We start from the raw sequence: 27,181 nt of genomic DNA, 5'->3' as shown, positions 1-27,181 counted from the left end.
TTCAGCCTTGTTTTTGTAACTATTTACTGGAACCGAACTTTTGCCTTTTATGATCTACTTTTCCTTATTTTCTCATAAACTATAAAAGGCTACGTTCTGTGTGCAGCCTGGTGTCTCTAGCAAGGTAAAGCTAACCTGAGGTGCGACATAGATACACCTTGGGTCCCAAGAAGAGTAATTTTACTGCTGCTATGGGAGTTTAAACTTTTCTGCCCTTTGTCATGGAGTGAAAAGCAGGGAAGCACAAAGAGGAAAAAATAGAAATGGCATGACCACATACACAGAAAAATGTTTAAAAGTATAGAGAGAGAAAAATAACAGTAGATCTTTAGAAGAGGTCAGCCCAAAGTGATTTATGTTGTTTTTCACACCTCACACATCTTTCAGACCTAGCATTCTCACAGCAGTTTCACACATTGAATGGAAAGCAAGAGATTTATTTGTCAATCATTCCACAAACAGCATCCTACTTTAACACATTTGAGGCCCTCCAACAACCCCAATCTGAAAAAAAAAATCCTAATAATAATCATAGATATGAGCATACCTGTGGATTGTTTTTCCAGGTGGAAAACAATGCATATGTCATCTATCCCTGGAGCAAATAAGCATCCTTAAGGGAAAGAGCATAGACTCCATGCAAAATGTGTTATGTAAAAGCCTCCAAAGAAGAAGCCCTGGAGTGTGGTGGAGGCTCCTTCTTTGGCGACTTTTAGAGGCTGGATGGCCATCTGTTGGGGGTGCTTTGAATGCTATGTTCCTGCTTCTTGGCAGGGAGTTGGACTGGATGGCCCACAAGATCTCTTCCAATTCTATGATTACACCAAAACCATGCAAAAAGAAGCTTAGCTATTGGTCTGTTCTGGATAAGAATCTTACACACTATTGATACCAGTAGACCTTGGGTCACAGGGGACTTGGGGTCCAAACAGGAGTGCCCCGCAACACCCACACATTGTTTGTGGTGATCTCCTTCTTCTAGTCAGTCCACAAACTACTATTTCCTTGATCCTGGAGACACTGGAAGAGTAGCAGGAAAATGGCAATTGGATTGATGGGCTTTCCCATCTGTGAAAAGAGACAATTCAAGAACAATTCAACTACAGGATAGACACAACATCGTGTAGTAAGTACCATCTAAAGGTGCCTTATCTTGCCATAATTGTGCTTTATCAGCCTCAAGTGATAATGTCCTAAGAAATCACCATGTGGCAATCACAGGCCTTCCTTAACTTTGCTCTGAGAGATTCTTAGTATGTTCCTGAAGGATGTACAGTGCTTATCAACTCCCATGAAGACAACATTACAAGACAGAAAGGTCCACTGCAACGAGGTCTTCACTCCTTGCACACATTTCCCTCATTCAAGCGATGACAAGTGTTTGCAATCTATGAAATGCCATGAAAACCAGAGAAAATATAATTGTGGGGATGCTTTTCTTTCTTTGTACTTAACTTTCTGCTCATTGTGAAATGCTGACAGGCATGCAATTTTCATGTCAGCCTTTTTGACAAGACATCAACTTCAATGCGGATCATTTTGACAAGGACTACGTGCTTTCTAAAATAAAGTTAGCCCAAGTAAATTAATTACTATCAAAGGCTGTAAGTAAACAGCTCCAGGAGATTCATTATTCTATTTTTCAATGTAAGACAGTCTCCCTATATTATTATAGGGCATTCTATCTTCAGTTGCAGAATTACTGTGCTGAATGAGATTGCCTCTGTTTCAAACATATAGACAGGATGTTGTTGAAGAATGAATTCTATATAGGTTTGCTTTTAGACAGGGCTGTACAACTTTATAATTCCTGAAATATTCATCAAAAACACTGACCAAAGGACTATACTTACTCAGAAGTCTTACTGTGCTCATTTGGTCTTGCTGTCAAAGCCATTATTTTAAGATTGCAGCCTGAATCTAGTGACATAAATTGAAAAATTGATGGTCTTTTGCCCATTTAATACTTCTGCTACATATAACCAACCTTGGATCTTATTTCAAAGGATACATACTGTATCTCCATTCCATATTATCAGGCTTCTTGTGAAAACATTCCAGATTTCAAAATCTTCCCTTGCTATTTCTGGGAGCATTGCCTAGCTTATGTAATGTTATGTCACAATTTTATGACAGACAGGATGTAATTCTACACACACTTGTATGAGAAATAGTTTATCTGTGGTTTGCTTTCCTTGATCTCCATTCTCCTACAAGTTATTTTCCCAACTTCCCAAAAATGTTCCCTGCAAACATCACTGAAAACATCACCCCCCAAATCAGTCAGGATTTGCCCTCCTACTTGTAGAGAACAGGCAAAACAGCGAATTTTTTAAAATCAACAAAATTAAAAATGCTGGTCAAAATATGCCAATATTATGCATAAAAATCTCTGCTATCCAGAATGCCTTCAGCTGATTTCATGGACAGCAATTATTTGAGAGCTTTTTATGTCATTAGACTTTTGACTGACAACCTGTCATTTCCTCCCTGATGCTCCTGCTTTGACATCAGTGCCAAACACACCAATGAGCCATTACATTTTTTAGAGAAGGTCTTGTTTAAATACAAGTCACGTGCTGTTTGTTTTTGGTGGGCAAAGGTGACTGACATGCCTTCAATGCTGTAACTGAAACCCTCAAGAATTAAAGAGCTTCTTCTAGTAATAATAAATCCCTCAATATCTCTGACCACAACAGCCCCAATGTACTATGAGTTTCACGCATATAATGGTTAAGCACTGTTTAAGAATCAGTAGGATAAGTCTGTCTGTCAAGGGATAATTTTATAAAAGAAAAATTACTCTGGCATGCCATTTTTCATTTGAAAAGAAAAAAGTGAACCATGAGGGAAATGGCTAAGACTGTAGCAGAAAAGATCTCAATAAATGTGCGTCCATACAAATGTGTTATACTAATTCTGTAAAAAGGCACACTCAGGGTGCTTCCAAACAGCACCAAATCACGGGTTTTATTCAGGGGCAAAAAAACCTGGGACTTGAAAAGAAGTCCACATACAGACCTGTTGGTCCCGGGATTTTTGCCTCCATCATCCACACTTGCTGCTTTGTACTGGGATTTTGCAGCCCCCAAGATGGCCACCATGGAACGTCCACTGGAAATTTCGGTTTGAAAAAAATTTATGATGAGCATATGCAAATATGCGAATTATTGTATAAGTTCCGTTCCTGGGTTATAGAGGCTGCGTGACCATCTGTGCAGACAGGGTTTGTGGTGTACTTGTGGCATGGAACAACAGGGTGATGTTCCTGGGTTATACATGTCTGTTCCTCATTCCTTTTATCATAACAACATGAGGAAGGTTGATTACAGTTGAAACTCGAACTATCCGAGACCTACTTGCCTTTCGGAAAGCCTGTAAAACCTTTCTTTTCCGACAAGCTTTCGATGGGTGAAAAACTCGGGGCTATGTCTGTCCTTATTGATATTTTAAAGCTAATTGTATTGTTTTAATCTACTTCTGTAAACCGCTCCGAGCCAAACTGGGAGTAGCGGTATACAAGTCTAATAAACAAATAAACAAACAAATAAATAAATAAATAACATGGTAAAACCTTTGTTTGTGTGTCACAAACGTCATTAAACATGTGAAGACAAAGTTTCTCTTGCAAGAATAATGTTTTTGCCCTCTAGTCAACTGCTGCCATGTTTTTAGGAACTGACATGTATAACCAAGGAACAAACCAACATAAAAAGCCTTTATTTTCTGAGTCAAGGGACATACAGAGATTCAAAAATCCCCATTTTCCAGCCGGATATTCCCACCTGAAAATCTCATGTTTTTTTGGCCTTTGTAGTGATTGTTCCTATGTTTTCAGGGAATGTCGTTTGGCCCCCTCCATTTTGAAGCAGGAGCTCCTGGGATAAAGGTACTGTCTGAATGGGCCCTCAGCCTCCTTCTGGGTTTAAATTAAAAGTAAGATCAGAAGGAAAGGTTCCTCACTCTGTACCATCAAGAATCAAAAGAGAGAATTTCTTCAGTGGTTGCATCAGTTGTCTTCAGTGTACAGTATTTCACTGTATTTTGTTGTATTAAAATGTAAGCTGCCTCAAGTCCCTTCGGGAAGATGGAGGCGGGGTATAAAAATAAAGTATCATCATCAACATCATATTTTAAGATGTAATTTGACATGGTTGTAAACTATCCCTCATAGTGCATAGGAACTAGAAAAGCAGCACAGGAAACTAATTGGGAGGCACAGTCAAGGTCAAAGTTTACATGATGTTAGTTTACAACAAATCCCCCCATCCGGTTTTTGGTTTCTTTCCCTGCTTGTTCCTATTAAACACTATGCAACAAACAACACTTTGCTTTGTTTCAAAAGATCCGCATGCAGAGCACATTTTATTTTTTCTCCTCTGCATTATCCCCAGTCCCTCCAATGCCAGCTCCTCAACACCCAACAAGAAAAAAGCAGGAAGAGATAAAATATTTTGAGATAGGAAAAGAACCCACTTCCCCTCCTTTCCAAAGCAGCCTTCTGAGACAGACGTGAGGCTCCATCATTTTATAAAAGTGTAGGAGGGAAAATTGGCGCACACAAATAAATTCATATATAAAAACAGAGCAAGGAGGATTATAGTGCATGTTATATTCCTGTATTCTCATTTTTATCAACTCCAGTGTTTTATCAACTCAGCTGCAAGTATTTGGGTGAGATAAGGATGAGGAATATGCTGTTTTTATACTGTACCTCATAGAATCATAGAATAGTAGAGTTGGAAGAGACCTCATGGGCCATCCAGTCCAACCCCCTGCCAAGAAGCAGGAAATCGCATTCAAAGCACCCCCGACAGATGGCCATCCAGCCTCTGCTTAAAAGCCTCCAGAGAAGGAGCCTCCACCACAGTCCAGGGAAGAGAGTTCCACTGCCGAACAGCCCTCACAGTGAGGAAGTTCTTCCTGATGTTCAGGTGGAATCTCCTTTCCTGTATTTTGAAGCCATTGTTCCGCATCCTAATCTGCAGGGCAGCAGAAAATAAGCTTGAACCCTGCTCCCTATGACTTCCCTTCACGTATTTGTACATGGCTATCATGTCTCCTCTCAGCCTTCTCTTCTGCAGGCTAAACGTGCCCAGCTCTTTAAACCGCTCCACATAGGGATTGTTCTCCAGACCCTTGATCATTTTAGTCGCCCTCCTCTGGACACATTCCAGCTTGTCAACATCTCCCTTCAACTGCAGTGCCCAGAATTGGACGTAGTATTCCAGGTGTGGTCTGACCAAGGCAGAATAGAGGGGGAGCATGACTTCCCTGGATCTAGACGCTATACCCCTATTTATGCAGGCCAGAATCCCATTGGCTTTTTTAGCAGCCGCATCACATTGTTGGCTCATATTCAACTTGTTGTCCACGAGGACTCCAAGATCTTTTTCACACGTACTGCTGTCGAGCCAGGTGTCCCCTATTCTGTATCTTTGCATTCCATTTTTTCTGCCGAAGTGAAGTATCTTGCATTTGTCCCTGTTGAACTTCATTTTGTTAGTTTCGGCCCATCTCTCTAGTCTGTCAAGATCGTATTGAATTCTGCTTCTGTCTTCTGGAGTGTTAGCTATCCCTCCCAGTTTGGTGTCGTCTGCAGACTTGATGATCGTGCCTTCTAACCCTTCGTCTAAGTCGTTAATAAAGATGTTGAGCAGAACCGGGCCCAGGACGGAACCCTGCGGCACTCCACTCGTGACTTCTTTCCAAGATGAAGATGATGCATTGGTGAGCACCCATCAACCCTAAGTCTTATTAGCTTATTAGCTTTTTCCAACATCAAGCATTTCTTGAGATTTTTTGGATTTTCTGATTAAAAATGGAAGGTTTTCCCAGGACCTCATAAGCTGTCTGGCACAACCTGTGGATCACAAGCAGACATCTGCCCTTGCGCTTTGCTAACCTGCTGCTGAATACGCATGGCCAGTGTGGAATAAATCTCGCCACGTAAAAACAGTGGACATGACTCTTAATAAGACATGCCACATTATCACAGGATGTCTACGTCCCACACCACTGGGGAAATTATACTGTTTAGCCGGTATTGCACCACCTGACATCCATGGAGAAGTAGCAGCTAGTAGTGAAAGGACCAAGTAATTGACATCTCTGGCCCATCCTCTGTTCGAATATCAGCCAGCATGCCAACGTCTTAAATTAAGAAATAGCTTCCTAAGATCTACAGAGATACTCGCAGGAACACTTCAGCAAGCAAGAGTCCAAAAGTGGCAGGTTAAAACTCAGAAACTCCGTTAGTGCCTGATGCCGGATGAGAAACTCCCTCCTGGGCACACAGAAGACTGGGTGATTTGGAAGGCGCTGAACAGACTGCGCTCTGGCACCATGAAATGCAAAGCTAACCTTAAAAAAATGGGGCTACAAAGTGGAGTCCATAAAATGCAAGTCTGGAGAAGAGCAAAGCACAGACCACTTACTACAATGCAGTCTGAGCCCTGCCACATGCACAATAGAGGACCTTCTTACAGCAGCACCAGGAGCACTTAAAGTGGCCAGCTTCTGGTCAAAGGAAATTCAGTAAAATGCCAAGTTTTTAACTTTGTGGTTTTTTATGCATTGTAATTGTATTTTCAATTCGCTTTTAACACGATAAATAAAAAATAAATACTGTAAGTTAGCTTTTTCTGGTTATAGTTGATGGGAGTTGCAGTCCAGCAGCATCTGGAGGGTTGCATGTGCCTGATCCCTAGGCTGTAGGAAGAAGGGAACCTATCTGTCCTTACTCCCAAGCCCTTCTTGAGATTAAAATATATGAAATACGCTAAGTTTTCTGTCCCTTTAAGGGGACATGCTACTATCATTCAGCTCTAAAGGTGACATCACAGCTTTTGCATAAAGGCCCTCTAAGTCAACAGAGAGAGACAAAGGGATGAAAGAGAAAATGCAATAAATATTTTATTACCTTCATCCGAATAAGCTGTGCCGCAGTCTGAACCAAAGAATATTCTTAAATCAACTTTAGAATGTGATTGTAATTTCAGGCTTAGCAGCATAAAGCCACAAGACTCTTAATTAATACACTAAATCACACTCTGCGGTTTCCTTTAGAATTTGACACTACACAGTTGATATACTGCTTGTAAAAAAAACAATATAGCCCTAGCCTCAAATAGTTTTCTTTTAATTAATATATTGCCAAAAGGTGGTGAATCCAGTGCCCTGATCTGATTTATCTGTAATATCCACAGGAGATGTAAATATACAACATGTGAAGTCACCAATTGTTCTCTGATTTTCACAGAGCATGGAAAACCATATGTACTTCTTAAGGATTTTCATTACCATGGCATTCTCACCTTTGAATGAACATCACATTGTCAAATTTTAAATATACAGTAGAGTCTCACTTATCCAACGTTCTGGATTATCCAACACATTTTTGTAGTCAATGTTTTCAATATATCGTGATATTTTGGTGCTAAATTCGTAAATACAGTTATTACTACATAGCATTAATGTGTAATGAACTACCTTTTCTGTCAAATTTGTTGTATAACATGATGTTTTGGTGCTTAATTTGTAAAATCATAACCTATTTTGATGTTTAATAGGCATTTTCTTAATCTCTCCTTATTATCCAATATATTTGCTTATCCAACATTCTGCCAGCCCGTTTATGTTGGATAAGTGAGACTCTACTGTATATTTGATTTGGTTGTCAGGGAGCCACAGTGGTGCAATGGGTTATACCCTTGTGCTGGCTGGACTGCTGACCTGAAGGTTGGTTTGCTGACCTGAAGGTTGCCAGTTCGAATCCATGAGATGGGATGAGCTCCCATCTGTCAGCTCTAGCTTGAGGGGATATGAGGGAAGCTTCCCAGGAGGATGGTAACACATCCAGGAGTCCCCTGGGCAACATCTCTCTAGACGGCCAATTTTCTCACACCAGAAGCAATTTGCAGTATGTTCTCAAGTCGCTTCTGACACAATTAAAAACATTGGTTGTCAGATTATTTAGGTCTTTAGAACAGAATGGGAATAGCGTGTCACTCAAGATGTTGTTGGACTACAATTCCTAGTAGTCTTTGTCAGCATTCCTGAGAGTGGCAAGCCAACTTTATCTGAAGTGCCACATAGTTTCCACCTCTGCTTTAGAAGGAACAGAATCTTCTGTAGTGATTTTAAAAATTCAGTTCCACTCTATAGCACTGGATGTCAAAGGGGCATAAAATCGAAAAGAGGCCGTGGCAACATCGTCCATCAAAACCAGAATCAGACACAAGCTCTGCTCCAAAACATCCTGCCCAATTAACTGAATCCATACCTTTTTTTATATGACTAGTGGGAGAAGCAACAACTATGCAAATAGCATATTGAGGCATGCCGTGGTTGGAAAATAGGGCAGGTATGTGCTTACCTACCTAATCATAAATCTTGGTTTCTGACAAGAAGCTTGTATTTGTGTGTATGTACAAAGTGCCCTAAAGGCACCAGATGTTGAAAGTGAAGCAGGGTGAGCCCTGGTTAGAACTTGGTTGGGACGCCACAATCAAATACCGGGGGTGTTGGCTTTATTGCAGAGGAACTGGCAAAACCACATCTGAGTACTCCTTGACTAAGAAAACTCTATGGAATTTATGGGGTCACTATAAGTTGACAGGAGCCCCCGGTGGCGCAGCGGATTAAACCACTGAGCTGCTGAACTTGCTGACTGAAAGTCGGTGGTTTGAATCCTGGGAGCCAAGTGAGCTCCCGCTGTTAGCCCCAACTTCTGCCAACCTAGCAGTTCAAAAACATGAAGATGCGAGTAGATCAATAGGTATGGCTCTGGCGGGAAGGTAACGGTGCTCCATGCAGTCATGCCGGCCACATGACCTGGGAGGTGTCTATGGACAATGCTGGCTCTTTGACTTAGAAATGGAGATGGGCACTAACCCCCAGTCGGACACAACTGGACTTAATGTCAGGGGAAAACCTTTACCTATAAGTTGACAGGAGACTTGAAGGAGAACACACACCTTCAGGTCATTTCTCGCTCTATGGCAACCTCATAGATTTCATTAAGTTTACTTAGGAAAGTAATAATCAGATGCAATGTTTGCTAGCTGCCAGAAGTTTAAGAGTTATCCAAGTGAGGAGAACATCTCCCATTTGTTATCCTTCCTCACCATTTCTCTGATCACAGGAAAAGTCATGATTTCAGGAAAGACCTCTTGGAAAACTTGACACTCCATTTTTGCCTTGATTTTGTCTTGCCAGAAGAGAAATAGTTGAAGACCTTTTGTTTGATATCCTATGCAATCAATTTATAACATACGTCCCATTTAAATTCTAGACATGCTCCATCATTGAAAAGTATGATATTTTGAAAGCCTTTGTGATGAACACTCTTTGGATATTATATTATATTATAATACATTGTATATACATGTAATATTAATAATAATATTATGATGTAATACAATGTAATAATAATTATAATTCACTATTATAATTGTATATTTATATTACATGCAATATTACTAATAATATTGCGATATAGTTGTATAATATAATATATTGTATGTATATATACTTGTAAACCGCCCTGAGTCCCCTTCGGGGTGAGAAGGGCGGTATATAAATGTCGCAAATAAATAAATAAATAAATAAATAAATATTGATTATGGTCTGTTGCTGTCCTTTGTTTCTGGTAATAATTGTCTCATTATATTTTAAATCACAGAACAATACTATATACATCAGGGGTCCCCAAACTAAGGCCCGGGGGCCAGATGCGGCCCTCCAAGGTCATTTACCTGGCCCCCGCCCTCAGTTTTATAATATAATATTTTATATCATTTTAAATAATATAATATATTATATATACATATAATATTGACAATAATATTATAATATTATACAATATAATACTAATAATACCATATAATAATATTAATTATATGATATATATTACATATAATATTACAGTATAGTGGTATAATTCAATATAGTAATATATAATGCTAATATTGTGCTATGCTAATAATATAATATATTGTATGTACATACAGCTGCTCTGAGTCCCCTTCGGGGTGAGAAGGGCGGGATATAAATGTAATAAATAAATGTAGTAAATAAATAAATAATTTTAGACTTAGGCTCGCCCAAAGTCTGAAATGACTTGAAGGCACACAACAACAACAATTCTAATTAACTTGACTATCTCATTGGCCAGAAGCAGGCCCACACTTCCCATTGAAATCCTGATAGGTTTATGTTGGTTACAATTGTTTTCATTGTTGTTGTTGTTTTGCACTACAAATAAGACATGTGCAGTGTGCATAGAAATTTGTTCGTTTTTTCCCCTCCAAATGATAATTCGGCCCTTCCACAGTCTGAAGGATTGTGAACTGGCCCTCTGCTTTAAAAGTTTGAGGACCCCTGATATACATAATCAAAAATAGATATATTTTAAAAGATATAAGAGCAGCTGATTCCTAATCCATCTAAAACGCAGACATGTGCTTTTCATCTTAAGAACAGACAAGCATCTTGAGCTCTGAGGATTACCTGGGAAGGAATCCCACTGGAGCACGGCAGAACACCAAAATACTTAGGATTTACCTTGGACTGTGCTCTGACTTATAAGAAGCACTGCTTGACTATCAAGCAAAAGGTGGGTGCTAGAAATAATATCATACGAAAGCTGACTGGCATGACTTGGGAATCACAACCAGACACAGTGAAGACATCTGCCCTTGCACTTTGCTACTTTGTTGCTGCGTACGTAGGCTCAGTGTGGAATACATCTCACCAAGTTAAAACAGTGGATGTGGCTCTTAATGAGACAGGCTGCATTATTACAGGATGTCTACACCCTACACCGCTGTAAAAATTATACTATTTAGCTGGTATTGCACCACCTGACATCCTGTAAGCAGCCTGTAAGGAAAGGGCCAAGGCATTGACATCTCTGGCCCATGCTCTGTTCGAATATCAGCCAGCAAGCCAATGCCTTAAATCAAGACATAGCTCCCTAAGATCTACAGAGATACTCATAGGAACACCTCAGCAAGCGAGAGTCCAAAAGTGGCAGGTAAAAACCTGGAACCTCAATCAGTGGCTGATACCGGATGAGAAACTCCCTCCTGGCCACACAGAAGACTGGGAGACTTGGAAGGTGCTAAGTAGACTGCGTTCTGGCACCACGAGATGTAGAGCTAACTTTGAGAAATGGGGTTTCAAAGTGGAATTCATGACATGCGAGTGTGGAGAAGAGCAAACTACAGACCACTTACTACAATGCAGTAAATGCACAATGGGGGTTTTACAGAAACACCAGAGGCACACCAAGCGGCCAGCTTCTGGTCAAAAGGAAATTCAGTATAATGTCAAGTGTTTAACTTTGTTTGTGATTTTTCTATACATTATAACTGCATTCTCAATTCGCTTCTGACACGATAGATAAATAAATAAAAGAGAGAAACCACAGGATAACCACATTGTCTTTTGACTGATAGCAGCAGGCGTTTTTCTTTGTTGAAGCTCCCTGAGATACTTGCTTCTAACAGCATGTATATATCTTTTATGAATTGCCAGGGAATCTATTATTCATGCACTTAAAACATTTCTGACTTTCTGTTCCTTACAAAAGAAACAAAAAACATAAAGCACAGGTCTGGAAATAGAATAGAGGGCTAACTTTTCATTAGTCAATTGAATGCCAGCTGCTATATACATTTTTGGGTAAAGTGAATGTGGCTATATGTTCGACCTTAGAGAGGGCAATTGTCTGCTTGAAGGCACTCTCTGTTTCAGAGACTTCCCAGCCCACATAATTTAAAGAACAGACAGAATAATTCTGGAATTTAAGAAGGGGTTTAGATGTTTCTAATGTATAAATTTTAAGAGGGAGAAATTGTTTATAAGCTACTGTATATGACAGGCTAGTCCAACCTACAGCCCATGGGCCACATGTGGCCCAGCGCAACTAGTTTTGGAAAATAGAAATCTCCATAACCTTTAGGAGATTTTATGATCTTTGGAAAAGCATAACCTTGTTAGAAGTCATTACCTTTTGAAAAATGATGGCCGTAACCTCTTGGTAAAATGGCATTTTATTTATTTATTTAAAACATTTATATTCTGCCCTTCTCACCCCAAAAGGGACTCAGGGAGGAGCACAAGGCATATATGGCAAACATCCAATGTGGGAACATAAAATAAACCATAAATATAAACACTAAAATCAGTTATCTTCACATTAAAGCCATTATTTAAAACCATCACAAGTCAGCCGCACCGTATCCAGTCATTGCATTCATGCAAGGCAATCAGGTTTCTCAGCTGTTAGACTGATAACCTTAAGATATTTCTTTGTTCTGTTAGGAACAAGGATATGACAATGCACAAACACACACACACACACTTAAAATGTATTTGCCTTTAAATCATGCTCTCAAGAGACTAAAATAAGTAGACTTCTTTAAAAGTAACATAGTTGATTTACTCACAAACTTCATGTATTCAGCATACAGGTACTTTGCTCATCAATCCAGTTATAAATAGTAGATTTAAAGTAGTTTCTCTGTGCAGATAACACAGGGCATCTTTCTTAGAATCAATAGTCCAAAGTCCAAAGCATCTCTATTTCTGAGAGTCTAATAAAGTCTCTGTAGCCTGTTTCAACTGGTGTCTGAAAGCACACTGTTCCTAGTGAAGTCTAAAGCATACTGTTTCTAAAATCGAGTCTGAGTCCTGAACAAGCCCCGACCTGATTGCATGGTCTGCAGCTCCTCCCACAACAAAGGGTTAAAGAAAAAACTGTGTTCATATACAACACAGTAAACAATCTGAATTATATACATAACAAATAACTAGTGGAGGCTTGAAGAAGGTTGCTATTTCCTTTTTCTTTGTATTTACTACTATCTATATACAAAATAAATGAGAAAAATCTATGTGTGCATGTGGTTGGGGCACTCACTCACACAGACAAGCTCCTGCTTCCATAAACAGCTTTAACCCACAGTGCTGGGGAGCCACCAAAAGAACTCCCCCAATGACATTTCAGGTTATAGCGAGCACCATGATTATGTAGCCCAGACCCTGCCACTGTCTTCCCCAAACACTACAGCCCACTACCCAAGGAATGCTTTCATTTGGGGTCAATTTCATCCTAGGTTTTACATGTTTCCTCCACAGCAGACATCCCAGTATTTCTTACTCTTTCCATTTGTGTGGAATTTGCATGACCCTGCCCATGGCCTCTTCCATAAGCCTTTCCTACCCTTTTCAACTCTGCCTGCATAACAAACAGAGCAGAACTGAGCAGCAACTAAACATACTGGAGGAGTTTGGAGGATTGATTCCACATGATGGAAGTTGTAGTTCACCCCGCATCAAGTCAGAGCATTGTGACCCCCACTGACAATGGCACACAGAATCCCCATGACCTAAGAAAACAACAGGAGAGGTTTGGAGGGAAATTGCCTTTATTTCTGGCCGTTATAGGTACTGGGATTTATTGTTCACCTGCAATCAAAGAGCACTCTGGACCCCACCAACAATGGCCCTGGACCGAACTTAGTACAATAAAAATTACCTTTTCTAATAACCCATGCAATGCCGAGTACCCAAGCTAGTTTCTAATAAAATCAACTTTTTCCTCTATTCAGATTAGTATATCTTGCTATATTTAGCTCAGGAGCAGAACTGAGCTCACTTTATGATACTGAATGAATTATAAGAGGCCTCTGAACTCTTTATTTCTAGCAGGAGAGGCAGAGTGCACAGTGGACTAATCCTTAACAGTGGCTTAATTGTTCAATTTATTACTTCCCTCTGGATATTACCCGAGAGGCTATCTCCACAAACTGATTTAGCCAGGAGCCACAGATGCTACTGTGAAAATCATAATGGCACAGACGTATCAGCAGAAGTGGTTTTTTTTAAAGAGTTCTGGGACAATCTTATATAAAAATTTCATAACTTTCTCCTGCATGATGGATTACCCAGAGACAATCTAAGCCACTGCTATTTCTGTGCACAAATACAGTTATATCCAGAATGACCCTGATTGTATTTCTTCTGCAGGGATTTCCAAAACACATCATTTGTTAAGACTTATAACCTAAATGGATCCACAGGACAGATAATATACTCTTTTACAAAGAAACTCACCAATGTATATAAGATGCACAAGCAAGATAGCAAATATTCTTCTCACATGTAATCTGTGATTGCACTTTCCCCACTATGAACAGATGGACTAGTCACTAGAAAATAGGGAAGATGAAACTCTTGCACTTTTTGTGGTAGTACTCCCCAAAAAAGGAATTTCAGCAACTGCACATCCTCTCTTTCTCTCTCTCTCTCTGGATATTTCACATTAAAATGCTTCCAAGTCATTTTATAGGTCATACACTCAAAGTAGGATGTTCAGGCACAGGTCGTGAACTTAGCTCAGAACAAACTTTGAAACAGTTGGGTTGGCTGACAGCATAGAATCATAGAATCAAAGAATCATAGAGTTGGAAGAGACCTCATGGGCCATCTAGTCCAACCCCCTGCCAAGAAGCAGGAAAATGACATTCAAAGCACCCACGACAGATGGCCATCCAGCCTCTGCTTAAAAGCCTCCAAAGAAGGAGCCTCCACCAAACTCCGGGGCAGAGAGTTCCACTGCTGAACAGCTCTCACAGGAAGTTCTTCCTCATGTTCAGGTGGAATCTCCATTGTTCCGCGTCCTAGTCTTCAGGGCAGCAGATAACAAGCTTGAGTCCTCCTCCCTATGACTTCCCCTCACATATTTATACATGGTCCTCATCATGTCTCCTCTCAGCCTTCTCTTCTGCAGGCTAAACATGCCCAGCTCTTTAAGCCGCTCCTCATAGGGATTGTTCTCCAGACCCTTGATTATTTTAGTCGCCCTCCTCTGGACATATTCCAGCTTGTCAACATCTCCTTTGAACTGCGGTGCCCAAAATTGGACACAGTATACCAGGTGTGGTCAGATCAAGGCGAAATAGAGGGGGAACATGACTTCCCTGGATCTAGACACTAGACTCCTATTTATGCTGGCCAAAATCCCATTGGCGTTTTTTTGCCGCCACATCACATTGTTGGCTTATATTCAACATGCTGTCCACGAGGACTCCAAGATCCTTTTCACACATAATGCTGTCGAGCCAGGTGTTCTCTATTCTGTATCTTTGCATTTCATTTTTTCTGCCTAAGTGGAGTATCTTGAGTTAACCCTTCTCTGTGCTATCCAAAGCTAAAATTATATATATTTATGGCTGGAGTTACACTTAAAATATGTTCCTGTTCCGACTTCAACAAATTCAACTTCCGACTTATATACAAATTCACCTTAAGAGCGAACTACAGAACCTATCTTTTTGGTAACTTGGGGGCTGCCTGTATAAGAAAAGCACCTGCAATTCCAAGACATAACCCATTTTTACGTATCTTGATACAGGGAAAACGTGTATCCTAGAATGGAAAAAATAATGTAGTAATCACAATAATTGCTTTGCGTGTGCATGGCTCCTTCATAATCCACTCTCAAAGCACAAAAAAGAAGCATTGTAGATATTGATTCCATCTTGCCTCTTCCACTGATATCTGCACATGTCTATGGTTAACATCTGCACAGAACGTGAACAGGTCCCAGTCTTCCCAGGTGTTTTGGGAAGCATTCTGTATAGAAAGGATTACAAAGACAGAAATCCGAATCTGTGTTCAAATTGAATAGACTTTTTAACTGCATAGCTACTGAGATAACCAAGGTTATAAAACTGGTGAATTGTGCGATTTTATTTTCAGCATTAAAAGGTTTTTATAATGGACTCTGAAAAGCCAAGCTTCCTAGTAGGATGAATAAACCTTATTTTGCTATTAAAAGATTCCAAAGTTCATATAAAACCACTCACCATTCACAATGAATCCCTTTTTGTTCAAAATCTAAGCCTCAGAGGCATCCAAAAACAAATAGCCTTAAGTGAATGTTCTCTTTTGTCATTCGGTAAAGCACCAGTGTCTGTAAAGTCCCCACATTTTTCAAATTGACTGCATTTCTACAACACAGGGATCATACACCAAGATGTGATAATTACAAATAAAAAACACTTTTAAAAAGGTTATTTTATATACTTGACAGATTTCCTAAACCACATTTTCTTTCAACATTAATGAAGCAAAAACCCATTTCCACTTCATGACATTCTCCTCCTCCCTCCATCAAAAAATAACAACGGAATATATTATGGTATATTATAGGCAAGGAAATTGTTTTCTAGGAAGTCAAGAAGTGGGGAGAGGTTTGCTACAGGCAGACTCCCGTCTCAAACAAACCCAAGAGCTTGGAAGTTTCTAATGATCCCTAACAACAGATTCCTTAATACCACCACATAAATAAATGGAAGAAGTACAATAACACATGACTCATGTACTAAATCCAGTGCTGGTGGCTAGTAGCAGATTCAATGAAATGAATAGTACATGTAAGTCACCACTTATATAAGTTTTAGTGATTTCAATATTACTTTTTCCTTTAATTGGTGGCCTGCTGGTGGCTCAGCAGATTAAACCACTACATTGCTGAACTTTCTAACTGAAAGGTCGGCGGTTCAAATCTGGGGAGTGGGGTGAGTTCCCACTATTAGCTCCACCTTCTGACAACCTAGCAGTTCAAAAACATGCAAATGTGAGTAGATCAATAGGTACCGCTCCTGTGGGAAGGTAACGACGCTCCATGCAGTCATTCCGGCCACATGACCTTGGAGGTGTCTACGGACAACGCTGGCTCTTTGGCTTAGAAATGGAGATGAGCACCAACCCCCAGAGTAGGACACAACTAGACCTAATATCAGGGGGAAATCGTTATCTTTATTTTAATTCCTATGGGTTTGTTTATGGGTTTGTTTACTTTTTTCCCCGCCAGATTGAGAGGGGCAAAGTCAGTTACAAAAATAAAATAATAATAATAATAATAATAATAATTATTATTATTATTATTATTATTATTATTATTACAGCAACCATTCAGCATTGTTGCAGGATTGCACTTAAGATGCATCTACACTGAATTAATGTGGTTTGATCCCATGTTAACTGTCATGGCTCAATGCTATGATATCAGGTAAGAGAAATAATGCAAAGTGGTAAATATTTTAAGCTAAGATCAAAACAACCCCACATTCTCACTTCTCTCATTTTCACACTTTCGTTCTCATCTGTCTTTTCTGATATCAATTCCTATACATTCACTCACATTTCTATTTACAGCTGGCCCTCTACATCCAGGGATTCAGACAACATGGCACTGATTTCGCTATATTACATAAGGCATCCTATTTTACTATGCCATTGTATACTTGAATATCCAGATTTTGGCATCCACATCACATCCTTGAACCAAACTCCAGAAGACACCCAGGGCCCATTGTATTCTGCTTATCCTTCATAGCAAAATCATATAGGCTTAGCTTTCCTCTTATACTGTTTTTAGGTCTTCCAGTGCAGCCAGCATGGAATTGTGTTTTCATTGTTGGACTCTGGAGACCAAGGTTCCCAATTCAAAGTGCAGATTATGACCTATAAAGCCTTAAACGGTTCGGGTCCTGCTTATCTTTGAGATTGCATCTCCCCCTATGAACTATTGTCCCATATGTAAGCCACCCCGAGTCCCACTTGGGAGATGGTGGCGGGGCATAAGAATAAAGTTTATTATTATTATTATTATTATTATTATTATTATTATTATTATTATTATATCCCCTTTTAGCTATGGAAACCAATTTGGCGACCTTGGCTAAGTCACACCCTCAGCCTCAGAGGGATGAACCCCCTGTAACAAATCCTCATGATAGTTTGTTTTAGTGTCACCATACTTTGGAAAGGACCTAAATGTACATAACAGTGTTAGCAACTTACGACCTCATGAGATGAAAGTGTGTTCTCTCTGCTTCTCTGCACAGAGTCCCCCAGAACCCATCACATGACACAAAGCTACTTTTGGTGGGGCTCCGTGGGGCTCTCTGGCAACAACATTGTGACAGAGGAAAGAAATGGAGCATACACCTGACTCCTCATACAAAAAAGGCAGAAGATCCGAAGAGGAAACGGAGCAGTGGTGAAACTTTGTGGGAAGGGATGGCACAGATCCTGACGTTAGGGAACACCGCCAGACAGATCCCTATGTTGCCCCACGATTTCCCCTGTCAGCCTTCATTTTACAAAGGGCCATCTGATGAGGTCCTTAACACCAATCCAACATACTAGCATACTCAATAGCAACATAAGCTTAAAACATGGTGCTAGTGCTGACTTACAAAGTCCTAAACAAATTGGCTACAAGATACCTAAAAAACTGCCTCCTCTAGTATGAGACTGATAGAAATCTGATGTCTTCAGAGGAGGCCCTGCTGAATATCTCAACAACTCATGAAGTTAGGTTGGTGGGCAACAGGGTTTTTTCTGTACCAGCATCTCAAATTCAAAACTCACTAACCAAAGAAGTTAGACTAGATCCCATCTCTTTTAAGCTTCAGGTGGGCAGTCAAGACAGTACTGGGTTGCTGTGAGTTTTCCGGGCTGTATGGCCATGTTCCAGAAACATTCTTTCCTGACGTTTCGCATCTATGGCAGGCATCATCAGAGGTTGTGAGGTCTGTTGGAAACTAGACAATTGGGGTTTATGTATCTGTGGAATGTTCAGGGTGGAAGAAAGAACTCTTTATTGCGCCAAATTGCTATGTGTGTGTGTAAAGAAATCCTTGCAAGGTTGTTTGCAAGAGATCTCTGTAAAAAAAGGGAGCTTTTTGCAGAGGCAAGTCACGCCTCAAGCAATGTATCAGTTTGCTGGCAGATGGCTGGATTTGACAGTTGGGAATTTGAGCTTGTAGGGAGAGCACAGAAATAGACAGGCTCTCTGGCTACGGTCAAGTAGCAGTTTAAATATGCTATGCTGTATATATTGAATGCTGATTGATTAGTTATTGATCCTGTGCAACTACAAGGACATTGTACGATTGCTGAACTGTTTATTTGACTTCAACTCAACAAGTAAAGTTTCCTTTGTTCTTTCAATTCCTCTGCCTGGTCTGAGTCTTTTGCACATGGTGTTAACTGGACGCTGCTGGTTCCGCTATACACACCTGCTAACACTCTTGTCTGTTTGAGGCAGGTGTAAAAGTTGCAATTAGCCACCTTGATTAGTACTGCATAGCCTTTCAGCTTCAAGGTCTGGATGCTTACTGCCTGGGGGAGTCCTTTGTTAGCTGGCCCTGAACAAAATCTGGCTACCAGTATTTAAAAACTCTAAAATCAGGTCAGTAAATAAAAAAACATCACTCAGAAAACAGAGGAATTCCAGACATGAATCAATCAGGGCATCATATCCCGTTTTATGTTGAAAGCTAGGCAGGGTGAGCCGTGGGTAGTAGTTGGAAGGGAGACTGCCAGCAAATACCAGGTGCTGTAGGCTATATGTCAGAGGAAGGAACACTGACTAAGAAAACCCCATAAAATGTGCAAAGTCACTGTAAGTCAGCAACTTCAAGGCAGATGTGCACATGAACTTTCTTTAAGTGTTTTTATGTTCATCAGATAGAAGCTAATGCAGAAAAAATGAATATACTAATACATAAATAAACTGAGTGAGACTTAGCCCATTGCACTCCAGCCCCCCAGGAGCTCAAACTACATAATCTATATAATCTATTAAAAATATAGCCTCCTGAATCTCCTGCCTCTTGTCCCTCATTCACTGGAGGTTAATTCGAGTTAAGCAGCAGCCACACCTTCTTTTCCTTTTAAATGAAGCCTTGTCAACTGCTTCACTTCAGACAAAACTGAAAGAAGCTGGATTAACTGGATAAGGGGTGAAGCAGAAGAAGGTCAGCCAGGAACAGCTTCACTGACAAAATATCAGGACAACAATAAGGTCACCGTAGTGTTTTCACACTTCAGAAACGATTTGAAGAAGTACCGTACACCAAAAAAAGAACTGAAGTATGAATGGAGATTTAGTACCCTTGCAATGATAGCAATGGGGGAAAGGGCCAGGGTAGTTAACCTTCTTTGAGGTCTAGTAATTCACTTGATCTCTCAGGTTAACACATAGAATAATAATTTTTAAGAGCTAGCCAGGTGCAAAGTCAGAAAGGATTTGGGAGCAATCTACTTTACTGCCCTGTGCATCACATGTGCCTGAGGAGAAATGTTATGGATGTATAGTTGGCCCTCCACAATTGCAGGTTTAACTTTGCAGTTTTGATTATTTCTGGATTTTATTAATATGTTCTCCCCACAAATCTCTAGGCCCTCTAGTAAGACTCTATAAGCAACTTCCACCAAAAGTGAACAACAGAGTCATGCTGGAGGACCTAGAATAGTGGTTCCCTGCCTTTTTTTTTAAATGAAGGATCACTTTGATTTTTTTGTTGTTAGCAGGGACCACAAGGTTCAAGAATAATAAACTGTGTTAATCTAAAAATAAACTTTAATCAAAACTTTTAACATATTCGTTAAACTTAATAGTAACATAAATTAAGAGTACTATTATTATAGTAATAAAAAAGAACATTTTAATAGAAAATTAAATTTGTTTTGCATCAATGTGGTTTTTGTGCTTGCATTTTCTTTACAAGTTGGGTAATCCTGGAGCTACACGCATATCATCATTTACTTTCAATCGATTCCTGGACTTGTTTTTAATTACAAGCAAAGCAGAAAACCCTTGTTCGCATGAATAAGATGTGGAGAAGAGCATAAGATAGCGCAAGGCGATTCGTCTAATTTTAGTATAAAAAATAGCTTTTTTACACCAAAACTCCTCAAGAGAATCAGACTCAAACACATCCTTGTAGTTTCTATCATTTTGAAATTCAATGAGCTCTTCCTGGATTTCTTCTGCAACCTCTCAATTTCAATCATAATTAAATAAGTCAAAAAAAATATGAATATTGAGGACTCACGTTCAGTAAAACTGCTGTAGCCGTTGAATCACTAAACAGCAAAACAGAATCACTGACACAGCCGAACAAGACAAAAGAAAGTGTGCGACTGACACTGAGTGGCATGAGTACGTGACCTGTGATGTTGATCGCTTGCCCTCCCCCTCCCCCCCGACCTCCCGTGCTCACCCAATGTCCTACACACTGGCACCACCCACGTAGCAACGGAGTCATTAAAATGAATAAAGGTTTAAAATTTTAAATGTTTCGCAGACCACATTTCATTTCTTGAAGACCACTGATTGTCCACAGACCACTGGCTGGGAACCACTGATCTAAAGATTCCCGGAGAAGTGGTCTCTCTGAAAAAAAAGTGTTTTTATTCATTTTTTCCCCATTTTTGTGGACCCTAACTCCTTAGCCATCTTCTTATCTGTTTTCTCCATACACAATTTTGTACCTTGGTTCTTCTAAATGAAACAGCCTTTTCCTCATAGGTGAGTTCCTCTAGCCCAGTTGTTCTCAACCTGGGGTGCTCAGATGCTTTTGGCCTTCAACTCCCAGAAATACTAATTTATTTATTACTATTTATTTACAGTATTTATATTCCACCCTTCTCACTCTAAAGGGGACTCAGGGCGGATCACAATGCCATTACACAATACAACATATATAGACAGACACAGAGGCAATTTAACATTCTAGCTTCCGGCTTCATGAGGGTATGCTCAATTCCGGCCACAGGGGAAACTGCCACTTCACCGTCCACTTGTGACACCAAATCCTTGATGGAGTACTTCCTCATTCTCCGCACGCTGCTGGAAGGTTTTATGGTGTTGCAAATTAGTTAAATTAGCCTCCCTGCATAAATCGTTACCTAAATTTCTACTCAATAGATGCAACTATATTTTGGGCTGCATAGGTCAACAGCGAGCTAGTCTATTAAATAGTCGGGAGCTCACTCCAACCCGGGCTGGATTCAAATTCATGACTTCTCTGTCAGCAATGATTTATTGTAGCTGGCTACTAACCAGCTGCGCCACAGCCCGGTCCTATCAGCTGGTAAACTGGCTGGGATTTCTGGGAGTTGTAGGCCAAAACACCTGGGGACTCACAGGTTAAGAACCATTGCCTAGCCTCCTGACAAGTTCAATTGCCCTTTGATGCATCTTTTCAATTCAACCATGTTCTGTTTGAAGCACAATAACCAGATTCCAAATGTGGCTGCAGTATAGATGAGTATCTTTTGTGTCATAGCAAATTCTAGTGCAAACAAACACCCTTAGTAACTTCTTAATTCATTCCCTTTGTATTCACCAGCCTGCCTTCCAATCACATGGATTCTTTCCAGTTAGCCTAATAATTTATTGCACACTCATTTTGGTGCGATCTACACCCAGACCCTCACCAGAAACTTATCAGTATGTCTATGCATTGCATTAAAACATGAACATCCACTAAATAGATAAAAACATCCAAAGCAAACACATTGTGAGAAGCATCTCGAGAGTCGATACCTGGTATTGTCTGTGCCATGGCCTCGGTGGGCATGATGGGAGCTGTGCTCGGCTGCTGTTGGCTAGAGCTAACCTCTGGCTCTATGCTAACCGAAGGCGATAATGCTACATCGCTGGGATCTTGATTTGGCACGGGCTGGGAGAGCTCTTCTGAGGCTGCTTGCTCTTCTTGCCCAGGGAGCTGCAAGGCCGATAAGGGAATGCTTATGGGTTTGTTAGTATTGGAAGTGCTGGCGGGCATCTGGAGGGCTACCTGTGGGTTGACTGCCGCCGTGTTGCCAGGTCCTCTGCTGGGCGACGCCAGAGGTCCCTTGGGAGGCTTCTGAGCAACCGCCCTTGACGTGACGGGTGAAGAAGCACAGACACTTTGCAACTCAAGTTCAGCACTGAGTGACACTGACGCCGGAGGGATGGGCTTAGATGCCATGGGGTAAGGGGCTCCCGGATGAGCTTTCGGTTTTGACATCTGTGTCAAAGACAACGCAGGCCCATCAATGCCACCAGTAATTTCTGCATTAGCCACAATGTAATAATCCTCAGGGAGTTCTTGTTTGATTTTTTTGACCAGCACATCATTGCCGTCTGTGCCGATTGCCTGGGAGCGGGAGCCTGGATGGAATGAGGAAGAGGGACCTGGGCCCGGTCTTTTGCGGGAATGCGTCTGAGATCTTTGAGGGTGAGTTTCAAAATCACTGTCTTCGTCTGTCACCGAGGACTCACAAACCATGTCAAAAAGAGTGGCTTCATCTTCGTATTCCTCAACTGCTTCATCAAGTTCAGAAGGTTCACTACAATAGGAGAAATCGCAGGAGTCTCTGGTTCGGTTGCAGTCCAGCTTTGTTTTTCCGGCCCTCCCGGAATATCTCTCCACGGGGCTGGCTTGAGTGTCTGAAGTAACACCTATAATACTGGGGCTGTCCGAATTGAAGCTCCTGCTATCTTGGAAGCAAACTCTTTCTTGAGAGCCAGCTCTACATGTTGCCGTCAGAGGCCAATGGTAGGCATGGCCTGCACTACAGCCCCACATGGCTGTCAGGTTGCCATGGGAGCCCTCCGAGAGAAGGTGCTTCAGATTCGGGATGAGGCTGCAGATGGTGCCATGGCTGTGAGCCCAACTGACCAGTTTGGAGAGGTTTTCAGAAGAAGTGTGAAGGCAGTCCTCCATGGTACAGCCTCAGTACCCTTGTTCCTGGAAGAGAGAAGAGAAAGGTCATACCGGGACCAACATTTGCAAAACACACATTGATATTTTACATTAACAAGGTACAATGTGTTGTCAAAGGCTTATATGGCGGGAATCACTGGGTTGCTGTGTTTTCGAGGCTGTATGGCTATGTTCCAGAAGCATTCTCTCCTGACATTTTGCCCACATCTATGGCAGGCATCCACAGAGGTTGTGACGTCTGTTGGAAATTAGGCAAGTGAGGTTTATGTATCTGTGGAATTTCCAGGGTGGGAGAAAGAACTCTTGTCTGTTGGAGGCAAGTGTGAAAGTTGCAATTAATCACCTTGAGTAGCATTGAAAAGCCTTGCAGCTTCAAGGCCTGGCTGATTCCTGCCTGGGGGAATCCTTTGTTGGGACAGTAAATAAAGAACAGCACCCTGAAAACAGGGAAATTCCAGACATGAAACAATCAGGTCCAGCTAACAACCTCTGAGGATGCCTGCCATAGCTGTGGGGGAAACGTCAGGAGAGAATGCTTCTGGAACATGGTCATACAGCCCAGAAAACTCACAGCAACCCTATAAATTTATTTATTTATTTATATCATTTCTACCCCGCCCTTCACACCCGCAGGCTTATAACAGTCGGCAAATTCCATTGCCCTAAAGACACATTCAATAAAACAGTGGCAGTTCAATAAAACAATCACAATACCAAAATCAATTAAAAGCTATATTAACTCTATTAAAACATTAATTATAAAATATTAAGATGCATGAGTAATTAGATTCACCCGTTGACGCCTTTTGTGTATACTATTATCCACTGGCATTGAGGTTACTGCTATCAGAAACCTCATAGCTAGCCACCATATGTGGGTTTGCACCCAATGCTCTCCCCAAATTCCTCTGCAATCCTCTGTGGTCTGAGTATATATGTATCTCATCTATCATCACTGCTTGAAACTTCTACCTTCCTCCATTTGCCACGTCTCCTCGCTATATTTTATTTAACGTTCTCTCCTTTGAGAATTTATTACTGTTCTAGCTCAGTTTTTATTTATTGGTTCATACACAGTAGAAACAGTTGGAAAATTAGCTTTGCCTATATTTATGCTCAAAATACGTAGCCGTAACAGCAGGTGATTTGGAGGAGTGGGAATAAAAAATGTTTTTTAAGTTCCTTCGATAGTGCAATGGCATCCTCTGAACAGGAGATTAATCCTGATCCTCTTATCAGGAGAGACGACTGCAACAACGAGGCATCACCAGCAGGTGATCTAATAAACAGTGAACCATTTTTCTTCCCTGCTTCCAGGACTTTAATGAAGGAATTTCCATTTGCATCAGTCCCAGCATAGTGGTGCCACATTCCTTCTACTCAGCTACCATCATTCTCCAGCCCTTGGCAAGGACTTTGCAATTGAGGGGGTGGGGGGGTGGGAGTTGTTATGCCAAGTATCAGATGGCTCGGTTTTGGCTGCTTCTATTGCCATCTTAACAGATTCTAAACAGACTGCAAGCAGATTGCCATCAGAGGCAAGAGCAGACCTTTTTCTCATGAAACAGAACTATTAGCTCAACATTGGACCCCAAATAGACACAAATGCAGATGCTTTGTCAATTTGCTTCCCCTCCATTCTGTGGACGTCCTTTCTCCTTAGCAAGAATACCATGGGGTGCATCTACACTGCAGAATTGATGCAATTTTACACTGCTTTTACTGATGCCCCAGAATTTGATATTTCTTGAGATTAAATCTGGCTTCACCTGGCACAGATTTTTCAAAGCACTATATACTGGCCCAGTTTGTTTTTTGTCAACACCTGTTCTGATTTTATATTACATCTAACTATACTATTGTCACTATTTTATTTTAGTATGGTATTGTGTATAATTATGTTTTTATTTTAATGTATTTTTATCTTCTGATGAAATGTATTAAGTATGTACAGTAGAGTCTCACTTATCCAACACTCGCTTATCCAACGTTCTGGATTATCCAACGCATTTTTGTAGTCAATGTTTTCAATACATCGTGATATTTTGGTGCTAAATTCGTAAATACAGTAATTACTACATAGCATTACTGTGTATTGGACTACTTTTTCTGTAAAATTTGTTGTATAACATGATGTTTTGGTGCTTAATTTGTAAAATCATAACCTAATTTGATGTTTAATAGGCTTTTCCTTAATCTCTCCTTATTATCCAACGTTCTGCCGGCCCATTTACGTTGGATAAGCAAGACTCTACTGTATTGTATTCTTTTTTATTGCAACTATCCAGGCTTGGCCAAATGTTAGCTGCCCGGATTCCCTTTGGGGAGATGGAGGCGGGGTACAAAAATGTAGTTATTATTAATATTATTACTCAGGTATGTTGTGCTACATTTTTAAATATTTGTATCTGCTCTTAATTTGAAAAAAAAAAACCTCAAATGAAACACATTGTTATTTTAAGGCAGGCGAGAACTATTAATTAGGTGTTGTTGTTTGCCTGATTAACCACAGTTTTGGCTCATCAACACTTGAGCCAACAAAAACAGTCATTCACTAAGGAAGTGCATACACAAATAATTAACGAAAGGTTCAAGGGGCTTTGCTAGGATACTAGACATAAACATAATTTTGCACATGTCTCCTTTATCATGGGCATATAATGAATTACATATTATCTGTTCAGTACAGATGCTGGTGGAAGAAAATGGATTTCAGATGCCATGAATTTCATAGGGTGTCCAGAGGCAGTTTTGCCAGTTCGTTCCTTTGAAATATAGTTACAGAACCCAGGTATTTGTTGGCTGTTTCACATCTAACAAATAACCAGGGCTGACCCTGCTTAGCTTCCTTTACCAATCCAGATCTAGTACTGGCAAACAAAACAGCACACTTGTTTTGCTCCATTCCCATCCAAGAAACACACGCTGCTAGAAATTCAGGCTGCCCTATATCCCAGGATCTGATTCCTGGTTGTGTCTATGGACAACGCAGGTTCTTTGGCTTAGAAATGAAGATGAGCATCACCCCCCAGAGCCAGAGATGAGCACCACCCCTCAGAACCATAAGGGAAACCCTTTACCTTTATCTGTTTCATTGTTTCTAGGCACTGAATGTTTGCCTTTGTGTTGTGTATGCTAGAATCCGCCCTGAGTCCCCTCAGGGAGATAGGGTGGAATACAAATTAAGTGTTGTTATTGTTGTTGTTGTTGTTACTATTATCCCAGATTATATGAGTCTATAATCTAGTTCAAAGCAGATAACCTGTAGCTATTCTACAAAGCTCAATATCCCAAACGTCAAAACAACACTCGGGTAAACCCGGATTCATTTGACACATAGATCCAGACCTTAAGCATTTCCCCCTCTCTGAGGGATGACCCTCAATTTATCCACAGATCATATCCATAATTTTGGTACCAAAACCTGCCCTCGATTTACACATTTTTTTGTGTCAGGAGCAACTTAAGAAACTGCAAGTTGCTTCTGGAGTGAGAGAATTGGCCGACTGCAAGGATATTGCCCAGGGGACACCTGGATGTTTTGATGTTTTTACCATCCTTGTGGGAGGCTTCTCTCATGTCCCCACATGGAGTTG

General features: G+C 40.6%; 1 protein-coding gene across 3 annotated transcripts in view; it reads right to left on the bottom strand.

Moving 5' to 3' along the window:
- kiaa1958 (KIAA1958 ortholog) overlaps positions 1-27,181 on the bottom strand; it is an 82,381-nt gene that overhangs the window by 30,944 nt on the left and 24,256 nt on the right. For all 3 annotated transcript variants that reach the window (XM_008103434.3, XM_003216610.4, XM_016991070.2), the window contains exon 3: positions 22,421-23,609. In XM_008103434.3, the coding sequence (XP_008101641.2) occupies positions 22,421-23,585 (1,165 nt within the window). In that variant the 5' untranslated portion in view covers positions 23,586-23,609. The remainder of the gene's footprint in view (positions 1-22,420; positions 23,610-27,181) is intronic.

This window comes from Anolis carolinensis, chromosome 2 (genome assembly GCF_035594765.1).
Source record: "Anolis carolinensis isolate JA03-04 chromosome 2, rAnoCar3.1.pri, whole genome shotgun sequence".
In the NCBI taxonomy this organism is placed as follows: Eukaryota; Metazoa; Chordata; class Lepidosauria; order Squamata; family Dactyloidae; genus Anolis; species Anolis carolinensis.
The sequence above is the reverse complement of the archived record's forward strand: the minus strand, read 5'-3'. Positions and strand labels throughout refer to the sequence as shown.